General features: G+C 43.2%; 1 protein-coding gene across 5 annotated transcripts; it reads right to left on the bottom strand.

Moving 5' to 3' along the window:
• Positions 1-1,618: 1,618 nt before the first annotated feature.
• On the bottom strand, positions 1,619-21,316 carry sema6dl (sema domain, transmembrane domain (TM), and cytoplasmic domain, (semaphorin) 6D, like). 5 transcript variants are annotated; one of them, XM_034116154.1, is made up of 20 exons: positions 21,205-21,316; positions 14,761-14,932; positions 14,145-14,256; positions 13,083-13,143; positions 12,816-12,878; positions 12,590-12,691; positions 12,269-12,359; positions 11,915-12,034; positions 11,491-11,579; positions 10,492-10,709; positions 10,253-10,384; positions 9,536-9,691; positions 9,007-9,180; positions 8,518-8,658; positions 8,215-8,292; positions 8,049-8,107; positions 7,412-7,468; positions 6,739-6,921; positions 5,511-5,752; positions 1,619-5,391 (listed from the first exon to the last, which is right to left on the bottom strand). In XM_034116154.1, the coding sequence occupies exons 2-20, from the start codon at positions 14,882-14,884 to the stop codon at positions 4,258-4,260; spliced, it is 3,336 nt and encodes a 1,111-aa protein (XP_033972045.1). In that variant the 5' UTR covers positions 14,885-14,932; positions 21,205-21,316; the 3' UTR covers positions 1,619-4,257. The 5 variants fall into 5 exon arrangements, with proteins under 5 accessions (XP_033972045.1, XP_033972046.1, XP_033972048.1 ...); XM_034116155.1 differs by lacking the exon at positions 21,205-21,316 and adding an exon at positions 20,255-20,466; XM_034116157.1 differs by lacking the exon at positions 6,739-6,921.
• Between the last annotated feature and the right edge of the window lie 1,249 nt (positions 21,317-22,565).

Below are 22,565 nucleotides of genomic sequence, written 5' to 3'. Positions count from 1 at the left end.
CAATTCCCAACCAAATCACACCCCAACCCCCGTTAGAACACCCAGAGGGGAGTGTGTGTGTGTGTGTGTGTGTGTGTGTGTGTGTGTGTGTGTGTGTGTGTGTGTGTGTGTGTGTGTGTGTGTGTGTGTGTGTGTGTGTGTGTGTGTGTGTGTGTGTGTGTGTGTGTGTGTGTGTGTGTGTGTGTGTGTGTGTGTGTGTGTGTGTGTGTGTGTGTGTGTGTGTGTGTGTGTGTGTGTGTGTGTGTGTGTGTGTGTGTGTGTGTGTGTGTGTGTGTGTGTGTGTGTGTGTGTGTGTGTGTGTGTGTGTGTGTGTGTGTGTGTGTGTGGTGCTAGGAGGTGCAATTTTTCAGGAGGTCCTACTGAAAGCAAATGAAGGAGCACTTGTGTCAACATTCTGACTGCAGCGACGAGCCACAAAGCCTCCTGGCCAAACAGCCAAAGGGCTGCATAACCTCCTGCAGAAGAGGCACGCTCTCAGAGCCCTCCTGCACTTCTGCTTTATGTGCAGCTTCAGTGAGATGAAAACCCTTTTTCTTTTCATCTTAATATTGGACTGCATATGGGTTGTTGACTTGACCTTTTGCGGGAAGTTAGTATTTAGATGCTGAAAAAAAACGATAGTCAAAAATGGTCTGATGTATTTTAAGTCACGGTTTTTTGTGTTATTTGATAGTAAATATTGAATAAGTGTACTGGAAATGTGAGGAGAAGAGAGACGGGGGGTAACATGCAACATATGTCACCGGGCGGATTCCAAACGAGAATGTTTGTTGGTATGTGGTATGTGTTTTTAGACCACTAAGCGACTGGGTCATCCCTTGTTTGTGATGCAAAACAATTTGGACAGATGCATCTGCATTCCTGCTGTCATGTTTTGACAATAAATACTATTTTTATGATCTATTTTCTGCATGATTCTGTGTTTGTTTTAACTTAACATGAAGGCTTATCAGAAGTATAGTATTACAGGATGTCCGAGTCTGTCTTTTTGATAGGGGAATAAGTGGTCGTTCCTCTGATCGAAAACACATGAAAAAGGGACTCTCCTTTATCCAACCATCTGTTCTTGATTCCTTGTTGTTGACAGCTAATCTTATCACAAGCCTATCTGTGCGTAACATCACTCAATGGATGTTTATGCTGCTTGCATAGAAATGTATGCAAGTGATAATGTGTGCGTTTTTTCACAGCTCATTGGTGGCTTAGATCTTACCCTGAGCAGTAGTTAGTCCAGATGTTTGGTCTCTAAATGGACATACTGCTTTGGAAACTTTCCCACATGCTATCTGGCGCGGTTGACTCTGTGCTGGCCCCAAACTTCAAAACAACCCAGCTCTAAAAATAACCTGAAGCTCTTAATCATTCTGCAGACTCTTCATGTCTCTGATAGTCAGATCACAGAGATCAGCACATTGACACATTATTACCCGCCCAAGTCATGCATCTCATGGCTTTTAGGCTGAGTTCACAAGGCACTAAACGTCTGATTGTTATCTCTCTGTGACGGCACATCATGATCTCTCACAACAGAAACCCATGACATACTGTAAAATAAGAAGCCGACCTATGAAACCCAACCACGCTATATTCCCTGACTAGAAAACAACCCAGAGACCACTTTTTTTTCTGTGCCATAATGTTTTATTTCAACTATACATGCCGTGTTAAAAAAATCAACAAAAAATATCATGAAACAAAGACCATCATTATTATTTACACATTCACAGTACAACTTTACAACATATCTACAAGCTGAAATACTCTGGAGATCACATGTACAGCTGGCCTTTCATTGCCATGTTGCACAGTATTTAAATCAAAGTTACATGACAACATCCGGTTGATCTGCACATACAGAGCTCAGACTGAAATATAAAGGCTTCAATTGAGATTGCAACAGAAAGACCCATTTCATATTGCAATGTACAAGGCAGTTGAGCATGTTTATGTTGAGAGTATGTTTGTGATGTCAGTGTGCATGTGTCAAGTACAAAAAGAGGGCCCAAACACTGGTTAGATGACGGGCAGAGAGTCTTTACATACAATCATCACTTGTAAACAAAATGTGGCTTTGGGCTAAACAGGCAACTGACGCTCGGATAGGATTGCAGAAGTCTCCCAAATAATGTACCTAAGAAAAATGATCCCTTAGTCGTCACTACTGGCCAATAGAAATCATTCCTGTCTCTGCAATCCTAGGGAATTACGGATTCTGCGTGACTACCACCCATGCCAACTGACGGCTTTCATGTGAACACTGTGTTAATACATTGGCTGTGGGCAGGATGTGCTGCGTTGAGCCGACTGCTCCACAGTGCAAGGTCTAACCACCCTACATCCCACTGTCAAGAAAATACATTCACTGCATGGCACCTCTATGTGCTGGATTAACACCATTCTCTTCAACACCGGTAGTAAAGGAGACAAATCAGTTCATAACCTTAATAAATGTTTTTTTGAATGTCCTTTTGTACGACGAGCATTCAAAAGTAGAATGTCGGTCAGTCAATTTATTTTCCACATCACTTCAGTATGGATTTTGTTGTGGTTCTCAAACACATCTATATGATTTTCAAATTGTTTGTATAAAAGTTGATTACAGAGTATATGACAGTAACATACAGAGGACCAATTGACATTGCCAGAATTATATACTGTAGTAGTTTTGTGAATAAGGCACACAATGCACAGATTCAGGTTCACTTGCCTAAAAATATTTATACTCCTTATTTATAGTATTTCATTATATACAGGATCTTGTCATTCCCAGCATGACTCATTTGGACACATTGGTAATTTTGAGTTGATTGTACACTGACCACTCGCAGGGAAGCTGCACAGGGAACACGGGCTGTAGAACCAGCATGACGGAGGTGTTACATCCACCTATTGTTCTAGGGTCAGTTGAATATACCTTTCAAAGGATTAATGTAGAAGGACGTTTCTATTGTTTTTCTTTAAGGGGAGACACTTTTACAGAACAGAAGTGCCTTGAAATGCTGAATTCACACACCATTGGTGTTGGTTTAGTTTTATATGGTAAATTCTTTAAATAACACAGTCAACACATTATAAAGGCAAACCATTTTGTTCAAAGTTCATTTATAGAATGAGATGTGAAATGTATGTTTTTTTCTTAATACCATTGCTACATAAAGAAAGGAATCTCTTGAACCACCAGTATAATTACCAGGGGGCAGTGGAGGTTATGGGAGGATTCAGTCCTGGGGACCAGCATTATTCCCCATGTATCAGATTCAACAGTGCATTTAGTTACTGATAATTGTTCTTCTTTGTCGTTATCTGCAAAATAACCCACACATACAATGTACTCACGCACAAGCAGATATGCACACCAATAACAAGGGCGATCCCAGTCTAGTTGAGAAGGAAAAAAATGCATCAAAGACAAACACCTATGTTTAAAACCAATAGCAGCAAAAATACTTTCCCAAGTTTCCCAGTGACATACAGTGTACTTGTCCCAAGATGACCAACTTCGCAATAGAGAGACAAGAAAATGTGTTTTGCCTCTGTTCAGATGGGTTTGAACACGTCTAAGAGATCATATTATTTGAATAAGGGACTTAGGTCTTAGACTTATGGTGCGTCCTCTGGCACGTGGCACTACTCTTGATAAACAAATGTAGGCCTAATTTGTATACTGCCTGTACACCAATCTGCTTTCCAATCAAACAAAACACACACACATTTGTATTTGCACTTCTTTTCTCTGCTTGCTTCAGTTTCCTCTCCACTGCCCCCAGCCATCTTACTATGAAGGCGTGGCCTACCTCTCCTCTTTGTTTAGTTCACATTAGTGGGAAGACAGTGCTCAAGGGCAGTGACAAATGAGACCAATTCTTCAAGTATTCCACTGTTAACATGGCACCACACGCGCAGGCACCATGCTTGCTGGTGTCCTAAACCTTGTACCAAATATGGAAACAGGCTACACCCAAACCTAGATACAATGGGTAGCAGCAGATTTACTACCATCCACTCTTTGTATCCTGTGGCTATCGTCACAAGGAAGGGAGATGGAGATGTAGGGAGCGAAAATGCCCCATGGAGTATCTTTGGCCACATGTGTGAATTTTCCCTTTTTAGTGTGAGTGAATGTGCATATCTTTTAAAGGGGGAAAACACCTCAAGTCAATACACAAACACTGATAGGGCCTATCCCATCCGTCGCCCCTCAAAGCCCTCAGGGCTCAAAGTCAAGTCCAAGAGCTCACTCAGAAGTGTCTTACTCTTTTAATAACTGTACTTGTTGACCACTCGCATCTGTGGAGTCTGTGGTGGAAACCCATTGGGTTTAGGGGGCACATCTGGCTTTAGCGATGGGGTCCGTTTAAGCCCTGTGCGAGGGAGTGAACCATACCCACTGTAGCTGCCCTGTCGGGGTACAGAGGAGGATTGGTGGGGTGAGTGCATTCCTGCCCCCATCAATCCACCTTGAGAGTCAAGTCTGGAGGGGGGTGTTGGGGGCATGTAACCCCCTCTGTTCATACTGTGTTGGCGAGACACAGACACCCCCATGGTTACCCCACTCGGTGAGGTGGATAAGGATTGCCTGTGAGAGGCACTCCGGTGGAGTTGATACCCCCCTCTTTGCCTCTCCAGGGTGCCACCCATGCTCAGGCTGCCCGTTGGTGTTGTTGGTGTGGAGAGCAGGGGCACATCAACCCTCTTGGTGGGGCTGTTCCTAGGGAGGGAGGAGGAGGGAGAGTACAGGGAAGCCTCACGGCTGGGCACCTTGGGGGGTAATTCAGTCAGTTCCTCCATGGGCTCCAGAGTAAGATGTTGCCGTGGACGAGGCCCTGATGCCTCTTGAAGAATGGCCTTGGGATTGGCCACTGAGTCATTTAGGTGTTTTAAAAGGTCATTTAGGGTATTTCTGGCATCCACTGACTTTTTCTGTTCCTTCCTACATCCTTTAGAATCTGGGTTTTTCAGCCTCCTTTCAGATGAATGTGGCAAAGTATCATCTCCACTGTCATGGTTGGAGTTGTCATGTGTGGCATTGGGCAAGACAACCGCACTAGGGATCTGTGAGTGTCCCAACGCAAGGTGAGGGAGGTTGGAGTTGGAGATGGGAGGAGCAGGCGCAGAAAGAAGGAACTGAGGACTCTTGGCTGATGAGTTGGACTCCTTATGCGGTCCACTTGCCTTTCCAGGAGCCCTCTCCCACTGGTTTGTAATGGGCTGCAGGCTTTTCTGCTGAAGCACAGGGGTGGACTCCGGTGTAGGCAGGGCTGCCAGCTCGGGGGGCTGACATCCGTCCCGCAGGATCATGGTCTTGGTGTCTCCATTAGGTGAATTCAGGTCTTTGCCGTTGCTCAGCAGATTGGTGTACATCTTGGGAGAATCAATGTTGGTCTGGTACTCCTAGGATTGGGAAAATTAAAAACACAACAGTATGATTAGACAGAGTTTTACATCTGGTCCATTATCTCATCTCCACAAAATACTTTAATGTAGCATTGGAGCTGTTTTTATAGCTTTACCTTTACAGGGCTGTCAAAGAGGCCATTGAGCTTGATAAAGCTTCCATTAGAGTCGGAGCAGGATGGTGCAGACTCTGCGTCCTTGTGGACATGTCTTGGCTTACGGAGGAATGAGTCTCGGTAGCAGAAAACAAACAGACCAGCCAGGAGAGCACCCATGAGAAAGGCAGCAAACACGCAGGTGATGAGGATGTTCATGTGGACCATCTGGTTGGTCTCCCCTGCTTGGATATCCCACACACCTACAAAACATTGACACTTTGTTTAACTCCAGGTGAAAATAATTAAAATGTTTAGTGGAGAATCCCTCCCCATTCAACAGCAGGAATGTGTATGGTTGTGTTCTCAAAACAACATGCACATTTCTGAGTTTCTAATTTTATAGCAAAGTTATTTACACATTCCTATTCATCTAAACCAAAATGAAGAAGAAATATGTTGAGGATTTGAAGAAGCTGTTAGGTACCCACATCCATTTCGGTATCTACAAGAAGCAGTGCTATGTTAGTTCAGAAGGAAAGGCTTAAAGTGTTGTGCCTTTATCCACAGTCCATTATAGGCTTTTTGTCATGCGTTTAACCAACACCAAGGGGATAGAAAAGCACTGTCATCTGAGATGGAGATCCAAATCAACCTTTTCGCAAAAGAGATCAACCGACAGGAAGTTGTTCAGTGGAAAGAGATGCAGTGATCATCTCCCAGGATTTGAGATAGCTGCTGCTTTACTGGACGTTTGTTAGTAACCACAGACATTGAAAGAGTTAGTCATCCACCGTGCGGCCACAAAAGTGATGTGGCAGAGCAGGCCCAGTCAATGATCTACCAGCCAGGGTAAACTGTTACTAGAGCTATAGTTAAACAAATCTATACTAGCAGAGACAGAAGCTAAATCCAAACAAAAGATTGGTGAGTGCAAGGTTTAATGATTAGGAAACTGGGAAAATTATTAATAAGAAAGAAAGAACAAAAGAAAAAATTACAATTTTAAGAAATGAAAACAATATATCATGAAAATATAATGTTGATATCAACATAGAATATGTATGTAAATGTCTATTTAAAAAAGAAATAGGCTTAATTAAAACCTGCCGTATTATCTAATGGCAATACTAATTAGCTGCATGTGTTCTTTTGCGTATGTGAGACTATGTGTAGCTTAGTGAGAGTTGTTGGCAGCTATCAGATCAGACTTATTGCAGTATGTTGGCTGCCTCCCTGCGGGCCTTACCCTCTTGGCCCCCTGGGATAGAGTCTAAAGAATGGGAGGTGGCTGGGTCATCCTGCAGCACAATGCCTGAGCCGTAGAGCTCTGGATCAGGCCCAGAGCTGGGGCTCTGAGTGGGTATGAGTACTGGGGGGAGTATGGGCCCACTGGGGTGGACAGTGACTGGCGTTGATGAAAACTCCATGTCTGTGGTGACAAACAAATTGTTAACAAACTGTGCAGACGTGGGTAAAGCATACTGGTATCATCCCAGTTAGTAGGCATGGGCAATGGTTCCTTTTTAAAGTTAATGTTTGACAAAAAAAGTGAAATAACCTTATCACAGTTCACATTTACAATGAAAGTATATTTTTGTTTAGACAATTTGAAAGGGGAAAAGGAGAGGATACTGAGATTCACTGAGGAGTTGGTACACAACAGTAAGGATGCCAAGGGTTGAAGGGCATGCAAGTGGAAGGAGTGATTGGGAACAGGAAGTGATGAGTGAAAAAGAGGAAGTGAATCTGTGCTAGAGCACCAATGAATCTGTTGTTTGTGACGATGAACATGAAGCTGGTGACATTAGCATTCAGGAGGTAATTGGTAAGAAAAGATGAATGGTGGCAGTTGAGGAAAGACAGGGTTGGAGATGCTGAACTCAAGGAAAGAAACCATTTGAGTAAAAGATCAAACTAACCAGAGGTAGGGTCGCCAAATGATTTGTAATCTGGCGCTGATGTACTGCCCAAAAACGCTAAAAGAATTCAAAAGGACAAGAAATCAGTATAAAGGAATTCAGAAATAAAAACCAAAATTCCTAAAAGACACCAAAAGTGCAGTGTATTTGGTTTAATAATAAAGATATAAAGCACCCACAGTGTCCTTTTCTCACTGGAGTGGAGTCACTGGGGGCCCTCTGGTTCTGATCAATACTGAGGTTCAGCTGGGGTCATGTTCAGTTGGTACAAATAAAGGGACAAGCATTTTACAGTAAAATTGGCAAAGGCATATTTTCTGGCCGTTGGATATTTTCAGACCTCTACCATTTGCACCGGCTGAACATGACCTTTTATTGTACATGTCCATGTTTCTGCCTCACTGGTGGCATAAGTTACAGGTGGCCATGTACTGTATGCAGATGTGTGTGTTAATACTTCACATAGACTTATGTAGGGGCAAGTTACTGGAGTGGTTACTGGTGTGAGTGTGCAAGCTCATGGTGTGTGTGGAGATGAGTTTGTGTTGGATCTGCTTGTTTGTGTGTTTGTGTTTGTTTGTGTTTTTGTTAGAATGTGTCTCAGGATAGAAGCATGGCATGGAGATGAGAATCGTACCATGACAGTCTCCCAGGTGGGTAGTGTTTCCAAATTCGACATCCTGCTCATATCCAGTCCTAAAAGACAGCAAAGAGGAGATGAATTGAAGAGTTGCAAAAGGAATCTTTATAACTAATTGTCCCCTCTATACATGTGCATTTTATATCACAAGGGCTTAACTCACAGAAAACCAGGCAGTATCCTCTCACAGGCTCCATATGGCTTCCAGCCACAGTAGGGATCCCTTGATGCAATGCAAGACCTGAAGCCATACAAACAAACAACCATCAGTAAGGGGTTTAATCATTCTGGGAAGTGCACTCTAATCATTGGTGACCGACTGAACATTAACCAAAGGCATAATAAAAAGCTGTAATCATTGCCTTTGTGGCAATAACTAAAGCACAAAACAAAGTCACAAACCTATGACCATTTGTACAAAGTGCATTTTGCCCCCCCCCTACGTGTGTATTCGAACGTCACTTACTTGTGGCACGTAGTATGCCTTTCACAGCGACTCAGGGGAATTCGGATGACACAGCTTGAAAAGGCGACATACAGACTGTGTGCTTCTTTGTCCACGTGCAGCGAGAGGACACGCTTGTCGTCCTCATGGTTAGACAGGCACCTGGGAAGGGAAGAGAGAAACCTGATCAGAGGTTTATCTGATAAGTCCGTGTACTGTTTCAGTCTCAGTAGATTTAATCACTTGTTAGGTGGAAAAGTCACATAAAGCTTTCTCTCACAGCTTAACAGGATTTTAACCTCTAACACACTGCAGGGTGCATGTTAACATCCACAAATAAGCAAAAGAAGAAATTCAGACTCTTGCTGTGCAGGCACAGAAAGCAGACGGACACTGCTATCAGTGCCAGGATGCTTCACTTTAAGAGTCGCTGACTCCTCGGCCAGAAGGGGAAGAGAAAAAGAGAAGAGGGGCAGAAAGAGAGAGGGTGAAAAGTGCAAGTATCCCTACTTGGCCCTGTTGAAGACATCTATCTCCTCCAGAAGCAGGCTGTCATTCAAAGACATAGAGGAGGTCTTGGCCAAAACCTTGAGAACAACCCCTGACTCGGCCCCGATGAACACCACTGTGTAGTTCTTGTGAGGTCCTGCTTCATTGTCCACAGCCAGTGCTGTCAGTCTGTACCTATACACACAGCAGAGGCATGTGTTACTCACAGCAGGGGTTAACACAAACAAGATAGAAGAAGATATGTTGAAGACATCGCTAAAGATCTTATGCAACTCAGTAAATACAAATACTTCAATATTATAATAAAGAAGAATGGTTAAATTCCCTTTTTCTTTTTTTTTTTACCAATCTCTACTTTTTTAGGCAATATATTTAGACACATTTCTCAGACGGCGTTGTGTGAAGGGTTGGCATTAAACAGAAATCCAGTGCCAGAAATGTTGCATATTTTGTGAGACATTATATTGGGTTGATTTTAAAAACGAGGTTTCAGAAACATAGTTATAGCTTAATGTATTTCTGTGTTTACCTGACGCGAGTCTTGGTGAACCAAGGCTCATCCCCAAGAGAAGGCACAGCTGTGTCCATGAGGGGGTGGGACTTGATGAACTGCAGGGTATCGTCCGGAAACTCGATGGAGCTCTTTAAGGACGCAGCTGGACCATGACCTGCACAGCACCCGGGTCTAGGATGGAGGGTGCACAAGAACAGAGGGCAAAAGGTCAAAGATCAGCCTATACGATCACACACCAGGGAGTAATAATAGCGTCTATTGAAATGGATGAAAAGTGCAACGAGAGCTTGGGGGGAGAGGAGCAGGTGCTTATTAGGATCACTAAAAGGCATCAGCTGGAAATATAAAATATGCATATGCATGGTTATCCTCCATTAATGATTTACCAGGGTAATGAGGTGCTTCGTGGACTTTGTGTTTTGGACACAGGGCAGGGCTACAAATATATGTGCTGACTGTAAACAGGTTAAATATGCAACGCGTCTAATTATGCCATATTAATTATTCAATCATCAGCAGATGGTGAATGTGTGTACTGGGTCAAAGCTAATAACTAGGTCCCTTACTATTGGAACATAATTGATTTCATTTGGTCTAACCTGGATAAAGAAGGGTTGAGAAAATGTGAAACAATGTCAGGTGGTAAACAGATGCTGACTCAAGCACCACCTGTTTTTCTTTTCTTTTCTTTTGCTTGTTTCTTTTCTTTTCTTTAGAAAGTCTAATTCTTACCGGGGTTTGGGAAGCTTATCCTCTGGAATTGGAGTCCACACAGAATCAGCAGTCTTCTGCTCTTTGAACCGGCCCGAGAATACTTTCTCTATGTCGTCCATAGAGAAGGCACACACTGCTGACCCAGGGATACTGTGAATATATAAATACATCAATGTTTATCCACAAATGACTGACATTTGTCTTATTTCTATCCATGTTCTGTCTCCAGTTTCTGTCTATCCCCAGCCGCTGCTCACCTGTTCATCTGCGTAGTGAACACGCCCACCACCGAGGGAACTCCATTTATGTCGATGATGTCAGTGATGGACTGAAGCACATCGAAGTAGAAGAAGGACTCCCCTGGCACCGAGCAATTAAGCCTCGCCTTCACAAAAGATGTCCAGTGCTTCTCAAGCACCCGCTGCGACCCCCCGACATCATTCTTGCAGATCCGAGCCACACGAGAATACACAACCTGCGAAGAGCATGGGCTTAAGAGATTCAGCGGAAGAGGAAGGCAGCTGAGTGAACGTCACTAAAAAACACTTCAACATGCTGAATAATGCATCTCTCCATCCTGTAGCAACTCGGGGTAACGACTTTACAAACACACATGCTCGTCTTTAACTTTGTGTGCTGGGATTGTTCACCCTGACTGGAGATAACCAGTCATGCCTCTTCTGGCCCGATGTGGCGCCATGTGAATGTGTGTTGGATTGCACTTATTACCAAGGCTTCGAGTTTAAATGAAGTGTATGAAGCAGTTGGCTTTGGCAGTTTTAATTATTTACCAGCACAAACCTCCATCAAAGGCCAGGTGTCACCCAAGCATTAGTAGGGTTGAAATATTTATTGGCTGGTGGCTTATGTGGCTTCCTGTGGCCCGGCCAGACCCGCTCAGGATGAGACATGGTCAAATCTAAAGTTGGCCTCTAACACAGAACATCCTAATGCCCTCTGCATGTGTCATCGGTAGAAGCAGACACAGGGCTCACATCTCCGGGAGACAAATCTCTGTACTGTGTAATGGTTTTACATTAGTAGAACATTTCCAGCAAACACTGGCTGTTGACATTTCTCGTGTTTTCTAATGCAATGTACTGTCATCGCCTGAATGGGCCCCATTACAGCTGGGACCATTTGTGGCAAGAACACATGCACGGAGGGAGGTGTAAGCCTTTTTTTGGATAAAGGCCTGCATATGGTCTCTGTATGAAATATGTAAAGCATTTTAAACGGCAGGTGCACAGTCTTACCTTTCCCAGGTTGCTGTGCTCCACTGCAATCTCTCGGTAGAAAAAGTACACGTAATTCCCATACTCTGCTGCGTGCAGGAAATGAGGTTCTGAGAGGGAGACAGAAGCAGAGAGTTGAAGCGTATTTTTGCACTGTCACCACCACTGAGCATGTTGAATATTTCAGGGATTTGTACATGGCTGTATATGACTGGGGGTGACCTAGATTTCCTGGGAGAGAACAGGCCATATCCCCGTGGAGCTTGGCAAGGCAGGAGAGCTCTCTATCATTTTAAAAACTGCTCTGACAGCCCCGTACATACATACACCATGCAAGGGCACCATTGGGCATTTAGCAAGCTGGCAGGTAGACACGTGTATCTCCAAGGGGAAAGAGAGATAGAGATAGAGATAGAGAGTGAGGGAGGAAGAGGCAATCGCTTACCTTTCAGCCATTTGGAGTCATATTTGATGGTCCTCAGGGCCGATCCATCACCCATACTGCGGTAGATGACAGCATCACTGGCCTGGAAGTCAGCTACAGTTGCTGAATACAGTTTCCCCTCTAAGAGACAAAAAAAACAAGTGGTACAGCCACAAAAAATGAGGATACACTGCTCTACAATGATTTGTTGTTTCTGTTTTCTCTTAAAGAGGCTTGATTAGGTGCGTTGTTATCGCTGCAGGCACAGATTTATCGTGGTAAAGACAGAGGTGATAATGAGAGCGTAAGTAGAAACCCATTAGTTCTTCAGCAAGACTAAATGTGTGTGTGGGCGAGTGTGTTTTCAACCCTTACCAGCAAAAAGGGCAACGTTAGTTTGCTTGGAGTCAAATGGGCATCGTGCCAATCCATTGATTTCCTCCCCATCAAACTCGAGGTTATCCAGCTGAAGATAACACAACAATCACCCACACATTAAAACCTTTCGCCATGGGACACAGTAAATACCAACATACATGGTAACACTAGCACACACATAAATCAGTCAGAGTCTACTCACATGCATTTCAATAAATTGAAATATTATTTTCTTTACCCAAAGTACTTTAAAAGCAATTACACAATACAAGTCCATATTTGTGTGCATTTATGTACCATTGTTCCCTGGATTCTTACCCTGTAGTATCTGCACATGGGGTTGAAGCCGTTGGTACCACAGATGAACACCAAGTCATCGTTTCTGGGAACCAGCACTTTGATGAAGTTGTGGCACTCGTCCTAAAATCAGACACATAACATGGGACAGCATTATTAGAGGAAGCCTTCTTTTCTGCTTACATGTTTAAGCCTCTGTCGCTGTGATTCAATATAACACAAAAGGTAAATGTCTTTTTATACGTACTCTGTGTTTTCCCTTGACGGCACACATGTCTCTGTCAGCTTGTCCTGATCGCCATGTTAGCTTCTGTGAAAATCCAACATGGAGCATTAGACACACGCACGGCACACTAAATACACACACTCATGCACACGCTCACACACACGCTCACACAGTCGTCCCTTTTCCACTCTCTCATTTTACAACCTGTCCAGTTTGTGATGAATGGCTCTGTATTTTCTATGGAACCCTTTTAGTGTTGGTATATTAAGAAAACAGCGAGAATCTTACCCTGTAAGGAATGATCTCATTCCTGTAGGATTCTCTCAGACTGACCAGGTACACCTGATCTCTGTGGACAGACAGAAACACAATACTCAGCTCAGCAACACAGCACAATCAATGTTTCTGTTTAAAAACAAATCTAGAGCCTCATAAATACTTATTTACAATATATTAGAGGATAAGGTACAACTCTGATATAATAATATAATTGTTTCTATTTAGTCTCTATTATGAGAAAAACAATTCTGAATGGTTCTTCGTCATTAGAGGTTCTCATTTCCTGTGAACTATGTTTTCCCTCATCTTGTGCCAGGAAACAACATTTTGGTTTGCAGTAATATACAATCTGAAGGAAATGGGTTTAAACCAATTTCTGAAAATAATGACACAAAAATATAGCTCATTCAAATGTCGGTACTATTTGAAGAACAACGAGGTTGTTGCATAGTTGATGCATGGTGAATTATGTAGTTTATGCAACTGGCTTTTATATTAAAAACACCCTGAATGACCTCTTGGCTAGAACATTTTACATGACAACCACATATTGTTTTGATTATACATGGTTTGTAAAAAAAATGTAATAATCCAATGGGGATCGGATCTTATCAAACCGTAGAGAACAACATCTTGCTTAATCTTTTTGCCAAAATATGTGAATAGCCCAAACTGGCCAAAAGAGGATCCACCTGACGACACTGATACATGTGGAAGTGATTACAGGGGCTCCAGAGGTGGGAGTTTTATACGGTAGATGTCGAGCAGATTTCCTGCTACATTATTGGTGCTGGCGGTCAGACTAATCCCAGTGCCCATAAATACCAAAAAGACATGTAAAGATGCCAAGAAACCCCTGACAGAGCGTTAGGCCGGCATGATAGACGCCTTTCTCGGATCAATGCGGGCCATATATATCAAATACCAGCCTAGAAGCTACAGATCCAATAACACTAAGAGCTTTTTCCCCTCCTTATGCCACTGTTTACCTGCCATGGACTAACTGAGTATATTGGTGTGGGGGATGTGTGGAAGAGAAGGAGAGAGAGTGTGTATGTGTGTTGAGTTTACCTGCCAGCGATGAACAGAGTGTCCTGAATCTTGGTCATCAGCTGAAAGTCAAGGCGATGCTGTGACTCGTTGCCAGAGGGCCGGCCTCTGAACACAGGGTATCTCCGTGAAACTGTGAAAACACACATGCACACGTAGTGTTAATGGGAAACTTAAGGTATAAGAACAGGCACTCTTGCAAGGATATACACCACTCATCTCTTGCTACATTTAACAATACAGTGTAGAAATAAATATCCTGTGCGTTTGCTTTAAGTCTTACTGCAGTTAAGGTTATGGGATGGTACAGTTTATTCTGTGTGTTGTGTTTTGTTTGTGCGAGAGAGAATGGCTGCCTATGTCAGCACATTTCTCTGTTCTTCCAGTACATCACAGAGATGTAAATGGAATCCACTTGATGCGACTGACCATAGAGCAGATTGATTTTATTACTGAGAAAATGGCATGCCTGTGTCTGAACTGCTGACACACGTAGAAGGAGGAGGCTGTCTGCATTTGCCTTTTATACATGTGCGGCTAGAGTGAGAAAAGTGTCCATCACAATAGTTGTTGACTTCTTCAGTGATGTCATTTGTACCCTCATCTCTGCTGAGCTCATTTGTGGGCTTGTACTCACAGTGTGCGTCAACGACATCAAGGGGTACGTTGTCCTCGGGGAAGCTGACGGCGAGGATAGTGCGTGAGGCTGTCAGTAGCAGCAGCAGCAGCTCACTGAGCAGAAGCACAGCTCTCTGGCCCATGGCTGCTCACAGACGACACTTCCTGTTTCACTGTGGTGGAGATGTTACCTGGAAACACACAGAATGCTTTGGTTGAATGACTTTTAAAACCTCATGTTATATTTATCGTTCTGATGCAATCTGTAGTCTTGTGAGCCAAATTGTAAACCTTCTTTTAAATCATGAATGGTAAACATTTCCGCTGTGATGTTTTAGTTTTCTAGTCCATACCGACTAGGTTAGTGAAATTGAAACATAAGGCGCACATCATGCCCTCTTGTGCTTATTGATGACTGAGCTCTCAGTGGCAGTGCTTGGCGTTTCCCCTGTACCTCTCTCTGCATCTGCTGTCTAAGGGAAGGTCAGCCAAGTGACCGGTGGGGTGTCTCCGTGTGTGTTGGAGGCAGCGGAAGTCCACTCTGTTAGAACCGTGGTGGGCATGCTGTCTCAGTACATCTGTGCTCAGATTGGTTTTTCCAGGGCCAGGCTCCACACTAATCAGCACAACTTCATCACCATTACTAGTGTACCCTCTGCTCTGACCTTAGCTGCCTTCTATTAGCGCTCTGTTGGATGTTATTTCTCCAGCCTTTCTTCAGGGCAGGTGCGCTTTATTGCAGTGCAGTGATTAACTCATCTTTGTTTCAGGAGGATCAAGTCATGTACAGTTGTTTTGACAAAGTTGTTTTTGTGGATAATAGTTTGTACCACATCTAATTGTAGACATGATACACCATCAACAACATTGGTAATATTTCATTGTGGGAGTGGCAGGAGTTTAGTGTGTATGTTGGTGCGTGGAGTAGTGCTTTGGAGACAGACTGTGTCTGTGCATATTAATGATCGGTGTGCATTCAAATATTTATAAGGCAAACAAATTATTCATGCAGGCAAAGCTTGAACGGATATAAACAATTTACTGGGAGAAGTCATACAGGCAGAGGGATGGATTAGCTGGGAGCACACTGGGATACACACACACACACACGGCTGCACATACATAATCACGCTTTCAAATGGTGTAATGCAAAGACTGATGCATGTGCATGCACACACACAATTGACTCATTTTTCAATTAGCCCCAAAGCACACCTGCTCCGGGGCTGTCTTTGGGCCTGGCCTGCCAAGCCATTAGTGCTCTGATTGATCCACACAGGAAGCATGGCAGATCAGCAGCCTGCAGAGGCAATCTATAGACTCTACCACATCACTGTAGCTATGTGAGAACTTTGTTACCCGCAATCTGGCCACTTTCATCTTGTAATTGCCTAGAAATCTTGGAAAGACATTAAAAAGCTTTCCAAATATTTACTTCAAAACGCTAAATTAACCGTTATAGACATGGTTGCTAAGTAGAAAGGTGGGCACAATAATGTGTTAACCTGTAAGCAACAATACACATACCCGTACATCAGCACGTCAGCTTTCTGTAAGTATATATAAGTGGATTGCATAATACACAAATAGGTTGGACAGCCCTAAAGCATTCATGTATAATATATATATACAAAGCTCACAGCCGGTTTTTCAGGCACTAATAATCCAATTACAGTTCCTGTACGTTGTCACATAAAAGGATGGAAGCGGTGGGGATAGAAACAAAGTATTTCCGGCATCTTTTTTTTCCATCAACAATGTGTAATCATAGCCATTCAGCACTCTGTGGGATACTGGGGCCTTTAAAGGTTCAATGTCATTATTATTAGGTAATGCAAGGCCTGGACCATATATTTTTCACTAAATAAAAAGGACTGACTGAGGGCCCTCTTACTAGAAAAGTCCCCAATGACTCTGGAGCATTCATTATACTCTAATCTACATGCAAATGCATCTTTGGACACAAACGATCCTGAGATCTATGCACACAGGCTCCCAGATCTATACAGAGAACAAGTGTCAGCAACTTAATCTAAACGAGAAATGATGACACTGCTCTTCAAAGAGAGACAGTGGTGTTCCTCGAAAGTGTTTCAGATACTCTCACCCCACGAAATGAGTGTATCTATTTGTCCAATAAATACATTGCTGACTTTCTAGGTCATGGCAATGAAAGGAATAAATACCAAATTCACAACAATAAAAAAGGGGAGGTATGAAAGGGAAATAAACCAGGCTCCACATTTCAATTATATGGTGCTATCATACAGCATAAGCACACCACTTTTTTCCGCCATTCTCTCTAACTAAACAATTCAAGAGAAACACACTCCTACGAGAGGCAGAAGCCCAGCTTAGATCCCCCATGATTCCTTGCATGGTAACAGCCACACTGCGGAGGCTTCCCTCAGAAACTGTAATGTAAAACAGAAACGGGAGACATCCAGAGGTCAGCGATCTAAAATTACTTCTCAATCTCTAGTGAGCCCAGCGTGTTTTCTATTGACTATTTCTTTGCGCTCTCCGGTTCCTGCCCTCTAGTGTGTGTGTGGGTGTGTGTGTGTGTGTGTGCGTGTGTGTGTTTGTGTGTATGTGCATACGCATATAGGCCTCAACAAGCCTAGAGATGCTGGGCTTGTCACGCAACTCAGTGCCATTCAGCCTTGCCTTACTCTACCTCTGTTATTACAGGCTTTTCAATGTCCTACAACCACGCACTTTCCCTGCTGATGTTGTTGGCTCAGACCCATGGTGTTAAACACAGAAGGGGGATGGTGGATTGCTATTTGTACTGATGTAGGGTGTTGGGGTCTGTAGCCCAATTCAAGTAGTTACAGCTACAGATTTAGTGTTCCAAGCTTAAAATGACAGATTAACACATATTCTCCGTTTAGCTCTTCTTTCACTGGCCAATGTCAGCCCTAACTTCTCCCCCACTGCAACACTGAATGGGTGTATTTTTGAAGGGAAGTCCTATTGAGAGGAATTGGGGCTAATAAAAAGAAGACAAACAACAGTGGTGCGTGAGCTTGCGTAAATTGCGTGTGAGTGTGATGGGTGGATGTAATCCCAACACAACAATGGTGACTGCCGCTTGAGGCTGCTTGGCTTGCCATCTCGCACCAAACTGATCTGTAAACCTAACAGCACAGGATATCAAATGGCCCCGGAGTTTAGTTTCAGGCATTTCACTCCTCACACTCGCCTTAATGCGTGTGTAAGCATGCAAGACTGTTCAAAACGGGATATATCCCATAACACTGTTACCTCTACTCTAAACTATAGGGAAACAAATAAAGATTGATTTCATTTTTTATCCGCAGGTAATTTTTTCAATTCATTAATAATTTCAATCAAAACCTCAAAGATATTCACTTGATATCAAAATGAGAACAGCATGACAAAACGAAACTAAAATGATTACTACTCCTTTTCCCACTTCAGTAATAACCACCACTACCCCTAATCGCGTGCTATTTACCTAAGGATCACTTGTGAGGGGCTTGGTTGGACTTGTTGCTTCAAAGAATTGGCAGCAGGAGAAGGCTGTGCCACCCTAAACTGTGCTTCCCTCCCTTTATTCTCTACCTTGACGAGAGGAGGAGTGAAACAGGAGAACGGTTGTTCTCAGCAGTAGTTCTGCTATAGTAGATCACAAAAGGGGCTGAGCTGCAGGTGTGACCAGGAAACAAAGGGGGCTTTGGGCAAGTCAACACAATAGGGCCCCACCCCCGGTCAGTGGGCCTACATTCAGGAGAGCTGGTGTGGGGCTCCTAAAAGGGGATTCTGAAGGGAACAAACTATATAAACACATTGACTCCAAATGCTGCAAACAGGGTCAAACTTTTATCACTCGGCTAATTCAGCAAACCATCTGGTTTACAAGCAACAGTTTGGGGCAATTTAGGCATATGGTGTAAAGGGTTAACACTGATCACTGTATGGTTGAATGACGGTTGTTCCGGGGTTACAGGCGGCTGTAGTGGAGGTTAACGGCGATCGTTCTGGTCGCTGAGTTCCGACCCCGTGGCCAGTGAGGTGGAGTGAGACACACCAGCCAGCTGTGTTGATGACTGAACCCACTACTGGTTCTGATGTTTGGCCCAACCAAAGTGTGTGGTTCCTGCCAATATCATGTAGTTTCAATAACTCAGCTGGGGCTCTTTTTTCTCTCTTTGTGACTAAGCTCTGACACTCGCATAGAGTTTCAGGGAAATGAACACATCTGGTGTAAGTTTAAACCGATCTGCTCTGTGTTTAATTCTGTAAAGGGACTGCACTGGCTTGAGAGAAAAGCATCCAATATTTTTGACAACAGACATACTAAACATTGAATATGAATGTGCTGTTTTTGTGATAAATGTAGCACACCAGATTAGTCTAGTGACAACTTCAGTAAAAGCCCTTTAGTTGGTCTTCTTTTGCTCATCACTGCATTTGGCAATTTTTACCTAAACAATGAGACACAGCAGAACAATTCCTACATTTACCCGTACCTACTCACAGTTACATGTTTTCTTCTGAACCAAACGAACCGTTCCAATTATCTCCCTCTTTCTATTATTTTTCTTCTGTTTCTCTTCTTTTATTCGCTGGTAATTTTTCAAGTTTTGCGTGGGGATCTTCCGCTCCTCTTTTACGCACACAATCCACGCATCAGCCCGGACTCTAATGCAAGCATTGTCCACACTGGGTGAAGGCATTCAAGTTTTACCCGTGGTAAATCTATTCAGACCCCTTTAGCCCACATGTAGGACTAATACAAAAGACAACAAAGACGCGGGGGACAGCGGTGGAGTGACAACTGTGATGGGGCTGCGTTTAACTGCCTCCATGGCACTTAATGCATGCACAGGGCTGGGCTCCCGTGCTGTTCTGCCTCCAAAAAAGGTTACCATCGCTTCTCCAATGTTTAATCCACTATAAGGACACCACAATCAAATTGGGGATACATTTAATAGATTAATGGTGGGTGCACGGTCAACAACCTTCAATTCCGATTGCCCGTACTACTCGCCTTTATTGTTTAATATCGTGTTGCCATCATGCAACGTCCAATCATGAGCAGGCTGCCTTTATTCTAAGTTGATTTTAGTGATTTAAACCCGTCCGGAAACACTTTAATTCATCTATTTGACCTTTTAATACAATTGGGGGAAATTCACATAAGAAGAGACGAGCTATTGTGGTTGAAATTATAGCAAAAATACGGACACTTATCTACGCGATTGTTCTGTTAAAGACCAACATTGGCGTGGCTCTGATTTTACTCTCGGTAAATCGTTATCTATGTTTGCATCTCTATTTTAATCTTGGGTGTATTGTACTTTGACATCCAAGCACTTGACTCTCTTATATAATTTCTTTTTTCACAAAGTAGCTCTCTGGGTATCATAGGCGTCTGTAGTGATGTGTCCTTAATTAAATCCAAGGTCCACCTTAATAATAAACACAAAGTGTTCTGTAGAAATACAATACACTATATCAATAATTACAAATATTCGAGGACCTACCTTGTGTGTATTAATGCACTCATGCATGGGGCAATCCGACTGAATGTCATATTCCTTTGGTAATCCATTTAAGAGGAAACACCCAGTGTGCAATATTCCTGTAATTTTAAACTCCAACCGGACCCCACTTTCCTCTCTTTATTTTTATCCAGTTGCGCACAGATTTTGGCTCCGCTGGCCACATATAAGCATTTCGCCTGCCTGCTCTGTCTCCGTCCCCCTGCGCTCTGATGACTGATCTTCAAAGCTCTGCCACGACCACACAGCCCCCTCCCTCATACAGCGATACACCAGCCCCCTTGCACTACTATTAACTTTGGAAACCAGAGGGAAAAGACATAAACATTAACGACGCGCGATCCTTACACCGCGCACTGACTTCATGTACGATCATTGATTTAATGTTGATTCAAGATAATAGAGGGCGTGTGGACTGACTGCGAGCGTGATATCGCCCAAATCCACGGGAATAAAAAAAACTATGTTGTGCTTGTTTATCGTTTTAGCATTAACACATTTCATTTAGTTTTAGATTAACCAGTTTGATGTATGGGTTAATAATGATGCGCGTATAAAACTCTTACTACCAATCGGACCGCCTTAAGTGGAAGAGTAAACTGTACCAACAATAAAAAGGTGACTTTAGGTATGGTTAGCCCTCTGTTCCACCGCTTTATGGAGTTGGAAAGACGCTTCCGAGCAGGACACATAAACGTGTCGCGGAAGGAATTCATTAATAGTAAATTGGATTGAAGCGTAAGTAAAAATAGTCTGGACCCGAACTATTTCTGTCCAGCAAGCATCAGTCTTGCACAGCGGCATAGCGACATGGTCAGGGGAAATATTTTGTATCCCAGCAAAGACTCCTCTCTAGTTTTCCCCTTGACTTTCTCTTTGTAATGCTTCGCAACAAAGTAGGCCATATACAAGTATAGCGGCAATAAACTCACCTCATCTGCATTGCTTATTTTGTATCCTTTTATCTTGCTGTAATCCAGAAAAGAATGATTATGCGCGTCGTAGTGAATCAACTTCTCCTGGTTGAGAGAAAAACAAACTAATGCACGGCAAATGGTGTAATTCGACCCGTGTTAAGTCAATCCATCCAGAGAGAGGTCTGCAGCCTACCAATGAGCGGCGCTCATGCTTCGGTCCCTCCCCCCACCACATCCATCTCTCCTCAGTTGGTTTGGGCTTCTCTGCTCTGGCTTCCTTCCTTTCTTTCCTAGAGCTCGGAGAGAAAGAAAAAGCGACCCCCTCCCTCCCAGTTCTCCTCCTGTGTGACCCCGTATTGCCCCCCCACTTCTGTTAAACCCCATCCCCCAACTCAAAGTCAGCAAGAGCGCCTAGTAAAAATCATTTCAGCTGAGTTGTGGCTGCTTAGTAAAACACAGCTTTAGAAATGTTTGGATTTAAGAGGGAGATGGCTAAAGCACAAATCTCCCTCTACTACCACAACACATCATGCAATTTATTATTCTAGCCCGTTAAAAGTGGAGATATACAGCTATAAAATCAACAGTTGAAGTCAAAGTTTTACATTCATGTCTGTTAACTTCATAAATGCAAACATTATATATTCTAGAAAAATGTTTGGCCATAATATTATTTCTAATATCCACATTTTAACTAAATGCATACCAGAGTGTTGTTTTTAGGTAAAACAAATAATGTTACTTTACTGAAAACACTATTTGTATACTATAAAAACAATGCATCAAGAATATACAATGAAGCTTTTCCTCCTAGTTTGAGCTTCGCCTATACATAAACATTAGGTAGTAAGTCTACATGTGTATGTAAACATTAGGGTGAGAGCATGTTGCCGTATGCATGTGAAGCTGAAACGTGTCAGGTCATTCCAACAGGTCTGCAGGGAGGAACAATGGAGGCCCATTTGCACCCCATTAGAAAAGCAGGTTAGCAGATGTATAATATGTCCCAAGAAAAAAAAACACACACACACACACACACACACACACACACACACACACACTCCCGACAGCCCCCATTATGAGCTGAGAAAGTGGGATCTGCATCTCAATACTTGCACAGGAAACACTAGTTTGCACTGCTGATCTTCCTGATCCCGGTTTGGCACTTCTTGCATGTCTTTGTCCCCGCTTGTCCCTCACTGGTCCCACCCTCTTCCTCTTTTTTTTTTGGAGGGGGTTAGGCTAATAGTACTCAGTATCCAATCTCTTCATTTGACAGCACTTTGCTTTTCTATAGGTCCTCTGTAGTCTCCAGTTTGACTCCAGTCACACCATCAGCTATCTGATCTGATTTTGAGCTGGTCTATACTTTAGTC

The sequence above is a fragment of the Trematomus bernacchii genome, unplaced genomic scaffold (assembly GCF_902827165.1).
Source record: "Trematomus bernacchii unplaced genomic scaffold, fTreBer1.1, whole genome shotgun sequence".
Lineage (NCBI taxonomy): Eukaryota > Metazoa > Chordata > Actinopteri > Perciformes > Nototheniidae > Trematomus > Trematomus bernacchii.
The sequence above is the reverse complement of the archived record's forward strand: the minus strand, read 5'-3'. Positions and strand labels throughout refer to the sequence as shown.